Below are 17,341 nucleotides of genomic sequence, written 5' to 3'. Positions count from 1 at the left end.
TGGATTGGTTCTTTTTTAATCTTTAGGTATGAAATAAACATTTCTAAAATAGACAGTTAATTACTAGTTTCAATGAAAGGTTAAATGGACAGGATGAGGAGGAACTTCCTGTGTAGAAAGTTGTATTATGCAAGATTCTGATTACATGTAATTTGTAACTTTGCAATAACTTCATTTGGCTTAGCATTTTTTGATAGTTGTCATCAAACTATCAAATAAAATAGGGGAAGTAGTAGCTGCAACGCAGAATAAGTACAGCATATCGAACCATGCCAGAGTGCTATACCCATTGCTGCATTTTGTCTTTGCTAAATATCAATTTACCCTATCTCTAACATTATAAAAAAAAAAAAAAAAGAAGAATGGAGCCTTAAATGCATCCTTGAAATTAGTGGGAAAGTTATCACAGATGCTGAGATGATTTAGCTCACCATTCTGATATGCAGTATTGTAGCCTAATCCAGAAATACATGAGGAGAGCAAGTCTCATGTTAAAAACTTTAGCAATATTTCTCAAAGTATTTCTGAAATAGGTGCACCTGTTTCAAGCAACCACCTTTAGATGGAAAGCCATGTGAGCTTAGTTTAAGAACCAGTTGTTAAGTATGTTTTAACTTAGTGGGTAAGTTCTGCTAAGAGATGTGAATTTATACAAAAAGTTTGGTTTTCCTAAATCTGGATAATTCAGTAAGAACAGGGCTAGCAAATTGGTTCTGGTATGGCTATTATTCGAACTTTGTAAAATAAAATGGTCCATGAGTGTTAGGGTGTCCAGGGATTCATGCCCAACACCTTTTTTTTTCCTACTGGACTGAATTCATTTTCAGAGACCTGGACCTGGTACTTGTTCAGTACTGCTGTAGCTTTAATCACTAAAGTTTGTCAGGTAGCACCACTTTCTAGCATAGAGCAAAAGGATGCAAAATTCTTCCTTGAGTAGAAGCAGTAGGATGAGTATGGTTGAGAATTTCCTAAAGTATTCTGCCTATGATTATTCTCCAGTTGCAGAATTTTTGTTATAGTAGTAAGACTGTGGGAAAGGGAGGAGTGAATTGTCTTTCACTCTGAAAGACATGGATAATGAGGTTAAAATTAATGCCTAATAAAACATAGATATAATATTGGTTTATGTATTTGCTGCTGAATTTTTTTGTCATTCACATTTCCCTTCAGACAGGCATGTTCTCTAGTGGGAGTAGCGATACTGCCTACAAAAAGATGTCCAAGGAATGCGTTTAGATTTCTGAAGGTGATGGCTTGAGCCAAAACTGTGGGTTTGAATTCTAAACAAGATTTCTTAGAAATAGCCTTAGTCTGCTGACAGACCTTGCCTTAAGTCATACTTCATAAATCTTTTTTTAAAGTAGCAGCTATAAAATTCAAGTGGTCTCTGAGAGGGAAATTGAAATGACTTAAGTCTCTGATCATTCTTTCTTTGGTGACAAGGAACTTGGGAAAAATTGTTATAAATTTTTCTAATTGTTTATAGCATAGAGAGCGTTAGTATGTTTTACCACTAACTCTAGCTAAAAATAGTAAGAAAAGTTGTTCACTAAATTAAGGAGTTCACCAACATCTGTCAGATTTTCCTTTTCTATATATTGGTTATTCATTAGTACCCTTTGGCAATTTAGACTATTTAGGTTAATTTTAATACAAGACCTAATTCCCTTTCTTTTTCTTCATGTGCCTATGAAAACATGCAGGAATGACAGATTAGAAAGGGACTCCTAGTTTCTGGAGTCTAGAGCTGAGATCTTGTGTAAACTTGTGAAACTGTCTTAAAACTGGATAAAATCCCATCTAATTACCTTTATATTGGAGGTCTATTCCAGATTGCTCTACTAGTCACTTAGCCAGTTCCCTTTTTTCAACATTGCCATTAAAATAGCTGTTTGATGCATCTGTTACTCACTTTCCCCAATGTTTTGACTGTGTAGTATAAATATCTTCTCACCCTTTGTATCATTGACAAAAGCAACCTGAACTTAATATAATCTTATAGATACATCTTCTGTTCCTTGGATTGTTTTAATGACTCTTCACAGTTTCCATTTGAATCTATTCTTTGTGTGTTCAGCCAGTATTCCAGGTAAAAGCTTCTCATAACCTTTAATATTATCAGTGCCTTCCATGATCTACCAGAATACTTGGAAATATTAACACATACTAAGAGTAGAATTTCTTTTATATGGCTTCTGCACATTTGCAGTTTAGTCACTAGGTGTAGTACTCCAACATTCTTCTCTCTCAAATTTTGAAAAGATAAGATCCCAATTTCTTCCATAAATTCTTACTGAACCTTAAGTATATAACCTTGCACTTTGTACTACTAAGCTTCAGGCTTTTTCTCTGCTTCAGTCTTGTCGTGATTTAATGTTTTCTGTGTTTATAATACATGTTTAAGTGCAAATTCTTTGTCTGTAGTGAATCTTATAGGATTTTTTGATGTAAAACTTATAGCAGATTATTACTTCTCACATGCCCCAACAAAATCTAACCGCTTTTTGGGAATGTGTTTATTTTTAGTTAAGCAAAAACAAAGGTTAAGCAAAAACAAAGCTTGCTTTTACTGTCTGTGACTTCCTGAGCTCTGACTTTGAAATGCTCATTACAAAAAAAAATAACACTTTTTTTATACTTGTATTTTTTACAAGCCTCTATACAGTGTTGGAATCTGTACAAACTTGTTGGAAGCCTAAATGTTTAAGACCTTTTTAAGCTGAGTGCTACTGGATGATCAGTAAAGATACCAACTATTCAGCTGACGATACGAATGGCATGGAGTTCTGAATGAATCCATAAGCATCGGTGTTGAATACTGGATGCTTCATATAAAAATAGTTCTTTGCTTTGGAGACTGGAGTTCATATGTTAAAAGCGACTCCACTTTTTTTGTGCATTCAAAAACTAAATCTGAAAACAACTGTGTGAGGGTTGCTGAGTAGTGTCTTAATTCTGTGGGCACCTTCAATTTCTGGCTAATGGGATGTGGAATCTGTGCGTTTCAGCTGCTCTCCTTCAGTCCTGAACCATGGTGAAAATCTGCTTCTGAGGTGTTTAAGCTTAAACAGTGCGTCATGACTAGAACCAGCTAAAGTGGTAGAGGGATAGTAACTTCTGGCAAAAGGTGGGTAGTTAACTGAGAAGTATTAATAGACTAGATAAAAACGTTTGCTAGAAGCTATGTTTATCACTTGGAACTGCAGAATTAGACCACAGTGGTCTTCTACTTCAGCAAAAACATTGATTATTACCCTAAAGTGTTTCTCATCCGTAAATGGAAGACTCCAATCTGATGTTCACGGAGCAGGCACTAATGTTCTCTGAGTCTTGAGAGTGTGTAGGAAATTATTCAGGGCCTGAAGAACGTGCCTCCTAGAAATGTTTCATTGAGACAGTACTCAAGTAGCTCAATGACTTGTCTATACATTAGTCACTGAGATCCAAAATTATTTTTTCTCCATTTTGAATCCAGTATATTTTCCCCGTGCGTGGTCTGATAGACTAGATGCTACACAAATGCAGCAATAGCAACATCTTTTTTGTATTTTTAAATACAAAGACTGGTTGTGTTGAGAATGTTCTCCTATCTTTCAAAAAAATTCTACAAGAGAAATGCTTCCACAAAGTGTTGGAGTTTCACGTTCTTTCATCCTTCCTGATTCTTTTCAACCTTTCCTCACTGTGTACTCTGGAGTTCAAAAGCTATTGTTGGGATACAGTTATTCTCTAGCCTTGCTGTTGAATGTGTTTCTGCCAAGAAATGGTTCAAGACTCTGAATTCTAAAAGGGCAAAGTAAGAAGCTTATTTTTTTGTTTAAATCTTGTGAAAGGCAAGATAAGGATACAGTTTTCTGTTCCAAACATAAATGCTTGCTGATGCATTCGTTTAGGTCTTGTTATGGATTTTTTCTTTAGTTTAAATAATTGTCATCACCTAGAGAGAATGTCACACAACAAGGAATGGATAACAAGAAAAGCTAATTCCAGGAAATGCTTCGCTCAATTAACTAACTGAAATGTGAATGTATCTCAAGGGCCAAGGTACTTTCCTCACTGTAAGTAGACCCGGATTTCAAATGCACACATTCTGCTGATGAAAATTTTATCACAAGGGGGCACCAAAGGTTTTTCTTACAGAACAGAACTTTAATTTTTTTTTTCCTCCTTTAACCTTTGCACACTAGCTCAACATTACAAATGCAAAATGTCTTGAATAGCTGGAAGCAAGGGTGGCTGTAATTCCTGTCCCCAGGAGCTGCATAACAAAATCTTCAAATCTCCATGAGAAGAGTGGCATCCTGGGAAGCAATCGAGATGGTATTATTTCTCCAGAGCCTCCTTTGCAGGGTGGGCACACAGCCAGGTCCTACAGCAACCAGGGAAGATTGGCCTGAACAGGCTCCATTCCTTTCTCTCAGCTACAGGCTTGATCATCCAGCAGTCTCTATGCCAGCCTGGTGCTGGCTGCAAAATGTAACTGTCCATCACACTTTAAAATGATAGTAGGAAAAATTGTTTTGTATGTTTTTCATATTTAATTGATGCTCTGGCTTCAATGAACAAGAAAGGGAAAATAATTTTAAAAAAAAAATATCAAATTTGTGATAGAGCTAAGTATTCCCATGTCACTTTCTAACCAGTATCAGAATCACAGCATTTCTTCTTAGTTGAAGCTTGTCAGATGAAGTCTGGAGTGCGAACTTGAGAATTTTTTATTCTTTAACTAGATACTTCTGGAGTCCAGAAGAGCAATAGGCAGGAAAGAAGAATAAAGGGGGGAGGAAAGGGGGGTTGAAAAGCTGTAACTTTGTCTACATTTCTGAAGCCTTGAAATCTTTGAGTTCCTATTAGTTATTGACTTAACACTGTTCTTACGACCCGCATGTTGGCGCTACTCTTTTCTCGAAAATAATGTATATGAAATCTTTTTCTTCTGATATTTTCTTAGGTGGGTCGGTCTCCCTGTCTGCTTCCTTATAGTGCTGGACAAGCAGCCGTGGCAGTGTAACACAAAGTCTGGATCAGCGGTCAGCAGGAGATGCCTGAAACAGCACTGGTGCTATTATGAATTCATAGGCTGGATGCATCAGCAATATCGCATGTGGATAACTTAGCTGTCAGCTGGGGAATCCTGGGCTTGGGGACTGTTGTTGACACCTGCTTGCTTGTAACAGCAAGACTCAAATGGCATGCATGCATTTACTGTTTCTTCTTAGGTATATGCTACCTGCTGCCAGGCAATGATTTTGTCAAAGGATATGTTCAGCATTATTGGCATATATTATTCCTATCTACTGAAGCTACTGCTTATGTCTCTTGCGTGAGCTCTACACTTGGATAAAACACCTGTTAAGGCAAGATCAAGGAACTGATCCAAGAAACCAAGCTACAAGTAACACCAGGAAAAAAAAAGTCAGGAAACTTGTTCATACAACTAAAACTAAGTGGTGGTAAACTTGTAAAGCTTGAACTAGCATTGCCAAAATGCATTACAAACCATGACTTGTTTTATCTATGTGGGAAATAGAGAAGAGACAGTGACAGTGCAATCTCTCATACACAGTGCCAAAATTTCTAATACATCCCCTGACACTGAAACCTCTGCAAGAAATATCTGCAATAGGTTATTCTGATCTGTGTATCTTATGTTTCATTTGAAAGCTATGTTATGTTAACTGTAGTAGGGCTGCTAGCAATAAACTGTCTGCCTTGCTGTAAATTTATTCACGTGCCAATTTTTTTAAAATCTATGAGGCTTAATGCTTAATAGCTGTGGGTCTAGTAGTTCTTTCCTGATTTTTGTCGTCTTCAGAAAATGATTATTTCTCAGACACTTCTTCAAACTGCCACAATTCTGCTGAATAGTTTTTTTTTCCAATCAAGTATTAATGCTCCTTTCCAAAATTAGAAAAGATGCTGCAATATTCTCCTAAAGTTCTAGCACTTCTCTTCTCTGAAGACGATAATGGGAATTTCTGAAGAGATCAGGTATTGCAGGTATGAAGAAGGTAGCTGACATGTACAAGGTAGCAAGAGGACAAATATGCATCATAAATTGCTATTTGGTTCTACCAAATTCCAATTCAATTTCCAGGTATGCCTCTGTATTTTCTTTATTTTTTTTCTAAGGTTTGTAGTAAGGAAAGAGAAATCAAACTTGAAATGAACTCTTTAAATGTGATAAGACACCTCTGCCTTGTCCTGGTAAAATAAGATTTGTTATAGGAATCCACAAGCCCATTGGTGACATGGACAAGGCAGAGAATATTCTCCACTGACCATCCGAATATTTACCTTTGTACAGGTCGAGCTCCCTTGCATCTCCTCCTTTGCTATTTAACCCTTTCTATCTTAAGCACTTCTTTTCTTTTCACCTAGACTATCTTCAGGAATATATTTTTCTCTTTTCAGAAATGAGTGCTTGTTTTCCTAATAAGTATTTCTTCTTGTGTCTGTGTTAACATTTTCCACCAGCCACAGGATCATGTTAAGCTGTGCTGTAAACCTGTATTATCAGACTCCACACATGGAGGCCATGCCACTGCAACAGCTGCCTTCTGCCATTTTGCTACTATAATCATTCCAGGCGTGGAAGGGCCAGCTATCTGGTGATGAATTCATGCTTTCCCCTCAAGGTCTGACTCCCATTTTGGCAGCCCTGTAGTCAATATTTAAACAGGTTTCCTAGCACCTGTTTTCTGATTATGAGATCGCTGCTTTCGCACATGCAAAAACTAAAACGTATATGGCGATCATCCAAAAGAGAAAGAATGGCTATGTTTAAGGGTGGATTTTTATAAGGGTAGTTGAACATTGAGGATAACATATGATGAAGTGTCCACATACATTTGAGATGGGAAGTTTCTGTTGAAATCAATGGAAATTCATTCCTAGCTGCCTTTGATGGGCATTTAAAAAAATGTTATTTACTAGTTTTGAATGTCATTATTATGGGGGTGTTCATGATTTCACCGTGACCATTGACAGGAATCAAACACAGGTTAGCATCAAAAAAGCACAAGTGGACATTTGGATTTAATGAAGCAATCCAGTATATGTCTTTTCTTCACTAGAGGAAGTCACAAGGAGACTTGTTCACCCAGCAGGCTGGCATAGCCTATAGGCTTGTTTCTTCAGGTGCAAAGTTGTCTCAGCAGTTTTGATCTGATTTGCATAGGTGGTACTTCAAAACAGTGCTCCTGGTAAATGTTTGAGAGCCTAGGAACACTTAAAGTTTTGGAGAAACAGGGTGAAGGAGACAATAACAAGTTAGTCTTGACTGGAGGTTTACCTCTCCAAATGGCTCTTCGGTAATGAGCAGTAGAGGGAGATGCTAGTGGGGATGGAGAGGACCCATTTAAGTTATCCTCTAATTTATCTTCCTTTGCAAAGCTGTTCCTGTGCGGGCCTTCTGCTTGACTACTATTTTGTCAAAATACTAATAACTTGAGACCTACTTCTATGCCCTTTAAAAAAAAAAAAAATCTCAAACCATACGATTAATGACCAATGGATTTACATCACAAATCTGTATCCTTAAGTGAGGCTTGATCCCAAGTAACAAAGCAAGTCCCATCTGTAGTAGAGCCAAGTAAGAAAAGGAGAGGAGCTTGGTGTTCCTCAGGCTGAGCTGAAACCTGGGCTGTTCCTAGCAGGTGCCAACGGCTCCATTGTGATGTACGGGATACCCGGGCTGCAGCCGTGGTAACAGCCTGCCCCACTCCCAGTGCTTCCAGGCCCTGACTTCTCAGAAATCCAAAGGCAGCTACGTTTTCCCTCACTTAGGGAGATTATAAACAGCCTAGGGGGAAGGAGAAAAGACAATGAGAAGCAGAAGAGAGCCGACTCCCAGAATGTTAGTGGGCTCAAGGAGATACAGGATATAAGAGAAAACTGTATTTCTGACATGTTTAGCTGAAGCTGTATGTGAGGGAGGAATTCAGGCTCCAACATGAGGATTTCAGTGGGTTTTAGGTATGCTACAGTTGGGATATGAAAACTTCCTACTTAGTGGGTAAGACTACCTAGAACTGCTTAAATTCTTCAGTCACCTACGGGTGCTTTTTGGTTTTGGGTGTTTTGTTTTTTTTTTCATAAAGTCTCCCTCAGAGGTTTTACTGCTGCGTATTTCCAGAACAGCACTGATTCCAGTAGCTTGGCATAAATCCCATTGGGATCAGAAGCAGTACAATAGGTCACATGTGCAAGTTACATAAAGGTCTCTTTTAAGAAGCCTAATCCAACACCTATGTGCAAGAAGGACCCAAAATAGACAAAGAGCTTCCCATTCCCAGCAAACTCTTATCTTTGTGCCCGCTTTCACAGAACACAGAACTATACAGTATCTCCAGACATACTCTCCAGGTGTGAGAAAAGGATAATTTTAATCGATACATGACTTGGGTGGAGTTCATGATGAAGTAAAACAGGAGAAGCACACATGCTCAGGGACTACAATTTATGGTCCAGGAACTGACAACCGTCAAAAACAAACAAGCAGCAAATCTAATATCTCAGAGGCAGGGAAAAATTGCTTAATTTCCTGGAAAGATGTGGTATTTTGCAACCGTTACTTCAGATGTGCATTGCCACTCACGGGGTGCCTGCCCAAATACCCTGATCATTGCTCTAATTACTAAATACCAGAATAATGCCTCTAGTTGTCTTGGTGGAGTGCTGTTTGCTCTCAGTTTAGCTTTTTAGCGTGTTTTGTTATGTCTTGTTTTTCACATAAGGGAATAACAGTATTTCCAAAAACCTAAGAAATAAGTCTGAATAATATCATAGCCAAGATACACATTTTGGCCAAAAGTTTGATATGTCTGAAAAGTATACTCAACAGAAGCAAAGAACAAAATATAAAGTTTCAGTCTCCCAACCTAAGTAAGCTACAGACAATTTAATTTTTGTGGTGAGTATTCTGACAAATTATTAACCACTCATAAGCAAAGCTCTCTATGTATCTTCTCTTCAAGAGGTGACAGATTAACACCAAACGACACATTTAAACACGTGATTTCTTAGTGCCATGGATCAGGATACATTCTATTGTGATTATGAAATATTTCAAACGGGTATACCTAACATATATGTAAGAGAAATAATATGTAACAAGATAATCCATAAAATGTAAAGTGAAATCTTCATAACAGGTAGCAGAATTGCACGATATTTTATGAGACTGCATGGTCTTATAACCAAACTACTTAATATGATTTTAAATCTTTAAGATTCAAGGGAGGATTTTGCCCCTTTCCCCCCCTTCTCTTTTTCTTTCTGATGTAGGTTTAGATATAATCTTTGGCGTATAACATTCTCTTAAACTTCCATACTTGTTCGTAATTTTACAAGAACAAACAACAATAGAAATATGATGAATGAATCTTTTTTAAAATACAAAGTAGAAGCCACAAGTCAGCTTAGATAGAAATGAAGTCTGGAAACAAGTCAATAAAAAAAACAATAGTTCTTTTTCTCTCCTGTCATCTGGTGTATTTTGGTATAAAACTCTTAGGTCCTTGGTCTCTTTGTAGTATTCTTCAAAGACTGCATTTTGGAGGGAGCTCATCAGGAAATGCACACTGTACTCTCGTGGAGAATCTGTTTGCAGTCATTATTGCTTTCTCATTCTCTTAGTTACCAGCACACATTTAAATTGACCAGTGTGTGTATGTGTGTTTGGAGAAACAGAACCTTTCACTCCTCATTTCATATTGCGAGATAAAGTTCACCATCTGATAAAATTGGGATATAAATATTCAGCTCATTTCTCTCCTCTTCCACATTTGAGAGATTTTTCTAATGTAGGAGATTTGCTAATGTAGGAGAAAAGCTGAATACCATTTTGGACTAAGAACTGCCCAGGTTGGTTGAGAAGAGAGTGTTTTTTTCTTTTTCCTTCAAATATCCTCAAATTCCTGTTTCTCAGGCATCTCTTTTGGGACCGTATCCTCAGTGTGCCTGATATGTGAGTCCCATGCATTGTTTGCAGTGCCATAGCAACCCGGGCTTGCCGTGAGCCGCACAGCAGAGCCAGGCTGCCTTGGTGCAGACCAGGAGTTCAGAGCCAGGCCCGGCAGCTCTGCAGCTTCTATTTCTGACCTGCAGGGAAGGATTTCACCTTTGCAAATGAGGTTGTCAGCTTGCAGGGGTGGATGCCGGTCCTTTTACGTGTAGCTCCAGCATGCAGTCGAAGAGGCTTACCACTGGTATGTAGCGCTTTCTAAACAGGGTAACGGACTGACTCCGTGTCAGACACAAGTCTGACCCCTGGCGTGATTGTCTCAAGTTCAGAGACAGTGATAAAAAAGGAGAACGATTTGGAACTGTTAGGTTTAAACTTGTTTAGCAAAATTAATTAATCTGAAGAGAGAGCTGTACTGTCTTAAGTGGTATCACAGAAGATGAAGACTTTTCCTGGAATGCCTGAGATTTGGCTATTTGAGAACACCCTAAACTCATTTGTTTTTAAATTTTAATCTTATGATTCACTATACTTGCTGTTCAAGGCTCCCAGAGCCTCATGCAAATCTGTATTTTCATTAAAACAAGCAAACTTCTTGTCATCAATTTTGCAGAGGAAAGATGACAAGAAGTTAGCTGATATATATCAGAAAAAATCTAGTTAAATGATACTTTCGTTATATTTAAATCATTCCTGTGATATTTGACCTTTTCATGTATGGGTTAACATTTCTGCATTTTCTTAGAGTTTATTTTATTTCCTCAGGTTATATTGTTTTATTTCTGAATATCCAAGGTTGTCGTGCCTCACTACTTCTTGTTTCTGTTCAGTACTCATAGTTGAACAAACTTGATTGTATTGCTTGTACAATGTATAACAGTTTATTTTTCTATTTCAGAGCCTCCATGTATAACAGAAGACGTGTTTGTAAGTATGCTTTATAAGGCTTGATCATACGTTTCATCATGTAACAGTAGAGCAAAAAAAAACAACAACAAAAACGTTACTGGAAACTGTTTTGTGGTTTCTTATTTCTTCCCTATTCTAAGTATGGAATGGCAGAACAATGTCTTATAATTTTCTCAGACAGAGGAAAATACTTAGTTTGAAAAATAATTAGCAAAAAAAAAGAAAAAGGAGAAATGAAACTGTGGAGAATAAAGATGAAAACGAAAAGAAAAGTGAAATAGGTTGAAGGAAGGAAACAATCAACATGTTTTGTTCAACATGACAGATTTAACAATCTTTTCCACAAAATATCTAAAAAACAGTTGCATTCCTTTGCAGAAATAAGTTTTAAATTCCTTTCAATGTTAAAAGACTGATAGAATTTGTACAGGCTGTATTTTACACAAAAGTTGCATGAAGGCAAAACTGTCATCTATTTCATTAAAATCATACTTTTTGACCAATTTTTAGCACACTGACTTCCAGCTGCAATTGGAAAACAGCTTTTTCTAGGTGTAATTTTGACTGTGTAGGAGGAAAGCTAGCATGGGAAGAAATTAAAATTTTTCCTGGCACAAAAACATCTAAGTTATAATATTGAATATGCAACTCTATAACCTATAATGTGCAAATATGAAAGCACAACTATGCTTTCAAATGAAAATAAGACTGACCACAAAAAAAAATAAATAAAAAAAGAACCTGAGGAAAGCATGTTGTGTATATCAATAGATATGGTAAGTAGCAAAGCTTGCATTAATAAGATCATAAACATTTTATTGATTAGTGATCCAGTGTGTTTATATTTCTTGCTGTTATATGGGACTACAGAGAATTATATTCCTTGCAAATTAAAAACACATGTTACCTGCATATTCTTCAGCAGCTTATACTTCAGCCACTAATAAATGAATTGTTTTGAATAAGTCCTTTGAAACAGTGAAATGTGAATGATGTATTACATATAGCAATCTTCAGATTCCTCTTTATCAGTTTGAAATCTAATTGTGCATTACCCAAACCAAATGTGAGGCAAACTGCAGTTTGTTTCTAATGATTTTCTTTGTTAATTGTGTTAATACTTGCTGAATTGAGATTTATGGATCTGATTGTCTGCCTAGTGACATTAGTGGGAGAATTTTCTCTTCAAAATGCTTTAGTTTAGACAATTTGGTAAATACGATCAGTACCCTAACATCTCCAGGTCCATGGTACTACAACTGCACTGGATCATGGGCCTGTGATCCAAATGATCAAAAAGCATGATCTCTGTAAAGCAAAAAGCCTTGCTTTCAGTGTTGTTAGCTCTTTCCAGGAATGAGTGAGAGCTAACTTGCCTTTCCTGTATCAGTCAAAGCAGTCACTACAAGTGCTTAGGAAGAGATGTTGGCAGACAAAGAGTGGACAAACACCACCAGGGGTGGTTGTGGCTTGTTATGCAGCACATAACTCAGGACCTTCCTGAGTTCATATTAAGTAGAGATTAGTAGAGATTTCTTCCTTACTGAGTATAAGCTATCCTTAATTAGTTCAGACTCTGTGGAGTTTGGATCAAGATGTTGCCTGTCTACACATGATACCAGTGGCACTGTGTGTAACCTCTCTTTAACACTATTCCTCACTAATATATTTGAATGCCATGAACTTGTGAAAGAGAGCAAGATTTGTGTCAGAAAACCTTTGCTGATATTGGTAAACAGATTTGACTTGGGTGCATTCTCCTTGTGTTGCAAGGCAGAAATAATATTCAAGAAACTGTTAAAACTTTTCAGAAGTCTTCATGATACTAAAGACAGATTTCTGAAGACAAATATAATAATGTTCTTCTACCTTTTGTTGAATTGAAATCAGGGGTGGTGGTATTGGTAAGGTTGGGATTCATATTTATTGATTCGAAAACAGCAAAGAAGACAACTGTATTCTACTGAGAGTTTATGAGTCTCATTTGCAGTATTTAAATAACAGGGGTCAGAAAGGTACAAAAACCTGTGTATGCAGCCTTGACTTCTGATGAAGTCAACGGGAAGCTCCCCAGTTCTATCAGATTCCAGGTGTGGCATACACTGCTTGCTTGGCGAGCCGAATTATAGATCAGTAAATTCAGTTTTGTTTCCTAAACATTCCCTAAACCATCTCCAAACGGCACTGTGGGAGTAGAAGCAGTCTCTGCTGAACATTTATACTCTTCTCATTCCTCAGTGGGAGAGAGACAGGTATAACGTGGGGAATTTCTAGACTATTAGCTTATGCATTTTTTCAAAAGCAAACATGCAGATGTCCAGCATTTAGAATCTGCTGGGTTTATGAAGGCTTTATCTGTAAACTTCTTGGCAAAGGATTTAACTTCACGTGTGTTTTTTAAATTGCTAAGGACCTCAGTGGTGTGCAACGGCCAGAATATAACAATGATGCAATGACTATATTCTCAAAAGTGAGAAATAACATTTTACAAAAGTTTGCATGTCATATCTCATGGAAAAAACATTGCTTGAGGCAACAGTGCATTCAAAACTTGTTAGCATAGATTAGTATAAGCCTTGCTTTCTGGTTTTGTGTCTCCACAGGAAGACTGCTTAGCCACAGATGATATGCTTGTGGACTACTTCAACGAATTTTTGAGTCTTCCAGTAAGTACCTTACAGAAATCCCTTTCAAAATACAAGGAACACCTTACTAAGATTAGTAATAAGGTAATCCATCTTAGAACATTTTGCATTTTGCCACAAGGAAGCTAAACTGCTTTTACAATTTGTTGTATTTTAATGGTAGTAACTCTTACTATTCAATGTAATTATCAGTGTCAGGAAAATAACACTTCTGGGGATGGATTTTCTCCTCCAAATTTACTTATTTAACTCACAGTGCACCAAATTACTATGAACAGTAAATGAAAAAGATACATAAATGCTTACATAAAAAGTATAAGGAGTCCACTTTTATTCCAGTATCACGACACGCTGATAAAACCAATGATTGTCCTTTTAAGTTCTTCTGGCAATGCACTCAGCAATTAATAAAAATTTTAGCCCAGGAGCCAACACTGTGTTTCTTCATGTCTGTGAAGGCTTCAAAATTGGTGCTCCCCTCTTTTTCTCCTCCCATCTGTAGCTAGAAGGATGCAGCCTTACCTTTATTCTGTGTGCCGATCCAGCACTTAGACCAGCAAATCCATGCCCTGTATATAACCACTTGCCCTATACTTTGCTCCTTTTCCCCACCAACTACCCTGCCTCCCCACAATCTCATACGAGTCACATATACTGTCCTGCTCCCTCAATGTTGCAACTTCACTTAATTTCATCTTAATGCTCCTTACTTAGTAGATCCCAATTTTCTCCATTGGCACACATCACATACGTATTCCCCTGCGTGGTGGCACAGACCTTTCTACAGCATCACTCGAAGTTCCCATGGGACCTCCCAACCAATCTACCCCAGAGCTGCCCCACAGCTTTTCACCCTCCTAATCCACTGCAGCCAAAGATGTTGCATATAGTCATTTCTGCAACTTGCTTGGTAGGAATCACTGCTAGCATTAGGAAGGGGCAGAATATTTCTTGGATGCTCCTTGGCCAGTATTGGAATAAATTCAGTTAGGATTCAGGCTTACCAAGTTGATCTACACTTACATGTACTTTCTAAACCATATCACATGTTTGTATAAAATACGCATAATAGGAGTTGCGCATGGGATGCCTATATCAATTTTTGATATGAAAATAGAATCTTGAAGCTTAAAACAACCATATCAGAGTGTGGGTTATGTGCACAGCAGTGATACTAACTTCTAACAGTATCTCAGGCTTTATACACTTTCACCTCATTGCAAGATTCCTAAGAAAAATTTTTACAAAGCTATGGAGACACAGCCAGAAGAAAATGTATGTTGAGAGTGTTGGGTTTCTCTCTCTTTTTCTGCAGCTGCTTTAGGGTAATTGCCTAAATCCAAGCCTAACTACCTAGCCTTTAAAGCCAGGCCTCCTTTTGAGGCCTCCATCCATATGCCAGATTTTTCTTAGCACAGAAATACCATCCTCCACGCCTCCCCTGCTTATTTGGAAACTATGCTTTAGGTTTTCCCAAAATCACAGAGGATGGAGTGGGAAAAAACTTCAGCCTGCTTAGTATCTGGGTCCCCTTGGATACGCACAGATTTCAGGACATCTTTTAGAGGCCAAAATTCTCTTTGGCCTCACAGGGCTCCTCAGCCCAGAGTCCTGGCTCAGTTCAGCAGCTCTGAAATGTAGCAATTGTCCAGGCACTTCTGACTGCTCTTGAAGCCCACAGAAAAGAGTTCACAGACAGTCCTGAGTAAACACTGTTTTATGCTGGTAATCTTGGTAGGTTTCTAAAACCACACATGATCTCTCTTTATTTATTTATGTACTTTCATGAAAACAGAAGATGTATTAGCTATGTTTATTTGTCATGTTCTCATAATTGGTTTTATTTTCTCTTTGATCTTTTCTTGGGGATTTACCCTCTGCAGGGTTAAGTTCCATTAATGCCTTGGGTTCTGCGGTTTGAATATTTTATATTCCCAACTTCCCTCTCCTTCTCAGAACACTTCTACTAAAACAGCGCCTTGAAAATTCCATTGCTTTATTCTTGTTGTGCTTATATGCTGTTGCCTAGAAACTGTATTACCCAGGTGTGTTAGTAGTTAGGCAACAAGTTAAAATGAAAATATTGTGTGACTTGATACAAGAAATCAGTGGTAATACGTGCTTATTTTAAGAGCCTGTCTCTGTATTGATTTATAATGCACCTCTGGTGTATGGAAAATTATATCACTGGGAACTTGCTATAGCAGCACATTTTTTTTTCTTTGATTTACAAAATATCCTTTAAGCAATAATATAGATATAATTATCATCAGTACAATCTGAATATCTATGAATATCTATGTACTCCAAAGAGCTACATATTGTAATGGAAGACAGTTTGTAAGGAAAACACTTTTGAAAGATAAAATAATAGAAAAAATCCCATGAGGGCACTTACTGCCAGTAGTACTGTGATTTCACAGCAGCAGAAATCAATCACATGGCATACAAACAAGTTGCACTTTCCATAGTAAATAATTAAAAATGAAAGATTTAAGAGAAACATTGGTATGGATGCATTTCCATTTTGAGCTGGTCAGGAATCCATAGCATTGGAATCTTTTATCCAATTAAAACATCCAAGATTATGCTTACCCAGGAATGAAAATTCAGAAGTGTGAAATCTCCATCCAGCTCTGTGTTGTAGGCCTCAGTAAGAAAGTGCAGTAATGTCAACTTGTTTCTCGTGCTCCTACCTGCTATTTGTTCCACTCCCAAGTCCATGCTGGGGCCTTGCCACTCATCTTCCAGTTACCAGTTCCAATTACCAATTCCTGATGAAGACACACTCCTCTGTTCAGCCTGCTTAAAGAATTTCACTACAGACCACTGAGCTACCTGTACCCCATTTGAATCATATTCGGGAGATGGTACCCTTGGTGGCAAGACCCTGGCTGTGGGTTTCCTTTGCATGAGAAAGCTACAAAGTGACCACAATTTTATCAACTTCAGATTTGAAGGCCTACTTCTTTTAGAACTCATTCCCACTGTAAAAGCTCTCCACTCATAAAAAAAGAAAAAGAACCTTACAGAGATGTATTAATAGGGCCACAAGGACAGAAGACACAATATACTGCAGGTAGATTGCTTGATATCATTGTCATGATAGTAGGAACTACTGTGGTGGGATTTAAAAAAAAAACACGCTGAATGGTCTAAGAAGTATATGAACCAGTATGCAGCTAACACTTTTAACTGTAGTATGATAATCTTCAGAGGTCCCTTCCAACCTTGGCCATTCTGTGATTCTGATTCTGTGATTTGGTGACTCTCTTGAGTAGTCTGGGCTCCAGGATTTGACCCAGGTGATGATTCTGAAAACAATTAAACCATAAGAAATAAACAATGAGCCCATTGGTCTTTCTGAAAACGGAATGGACCTGAAAACCTGATACTGTTGAGTAAAATCAGGCCTGATCTATGAGCAGCAGATGATGGAAAGGGCAGCAAGAAACCCATCTTCCTGCACATTTCAGGCCCTTTCTGTTTTGAAGATGTCTGTGAATCATTCTGTGAGGCATCAATATTTCCTCTTGTCTTTTCCAGGTATATGGAAGGAGGCTGCAGGAGCCATTACAACCCCCTTTAAAAAAAACACATTTGCATCAGTGAGACCTTACATACATTTTATGTTGAGTCTTATCAAGGCCTAAAACTTGCCTCTGATATTCAAGGAGGCAAAAAAACATATCCTGAGTTCTCTTCTTATTGATAGTAGGTTTACCTAAAATGTTCCTCTCTTTGTGCTGCGTGACTGTGACTTGCATCTTACTCATCAATGGAAGGGGAATCCTGGACTCACTGAAGTCAATGGGAG

General features: G+C 37.7%; 1 protein-coding gene across 3 annotated transcripts in view; it reads left to right on the top strand.

Moving 5' to 3' along the window:
- Positions 1–9,813: 9,813 nt before the first annotated feature.
- Positions 9,814–17,341, top strand: part of RGS22 (regulator of G protein signaling 22) — a 66,294-nt gene continuing 58,766 nt past the window's right edge. For 2 of the 3 annotated variants that reach the window (XR_005817231.1, XM_040548607.1), the window contains exons 1-3: positions 9,896–10,214; positions 10,869–10,897; positions 13,483–13,545. Coding sequence is in view for 2 of the 3 variants with exons in the window: in XM_040548607.1 (XP_040404541.1) it covers positions 10,190–10,214; positions 10,869–10,897; positions 13,483–13,545 (117 nt within the window). In the remaining variant the exon portion in view is untranslated. Of the gene's footprint in view, positions 9,871–9,895; positions 10,215–10,868; positions 10,898–13,482; positions 13,546–17,341 lie in introns of those variants that run through there. The other variant, XM_040548608.1, reaches the window with a different exon arrangement.

Source organism: Cygnus olor, chromosome 2 (genome assembly GCF_009769625.2).
Source record: "Cygnus olor isolate bCygOlo1 chromosome 2, bCygOlo1.pri.v2, whole genome shotgun sequence".
Classification (NCBI taxonomy): domain Eukaryota; kingdom Metazoa; phylum Chordata; class Aves; order Anseriformes; family Anatidae; genus Cygnus; species Cygnus olor.
Note: the sequence above shows the minus strand (reverse complement) of the source record. Positions and strands in the feature narration are given on the sequence as shown.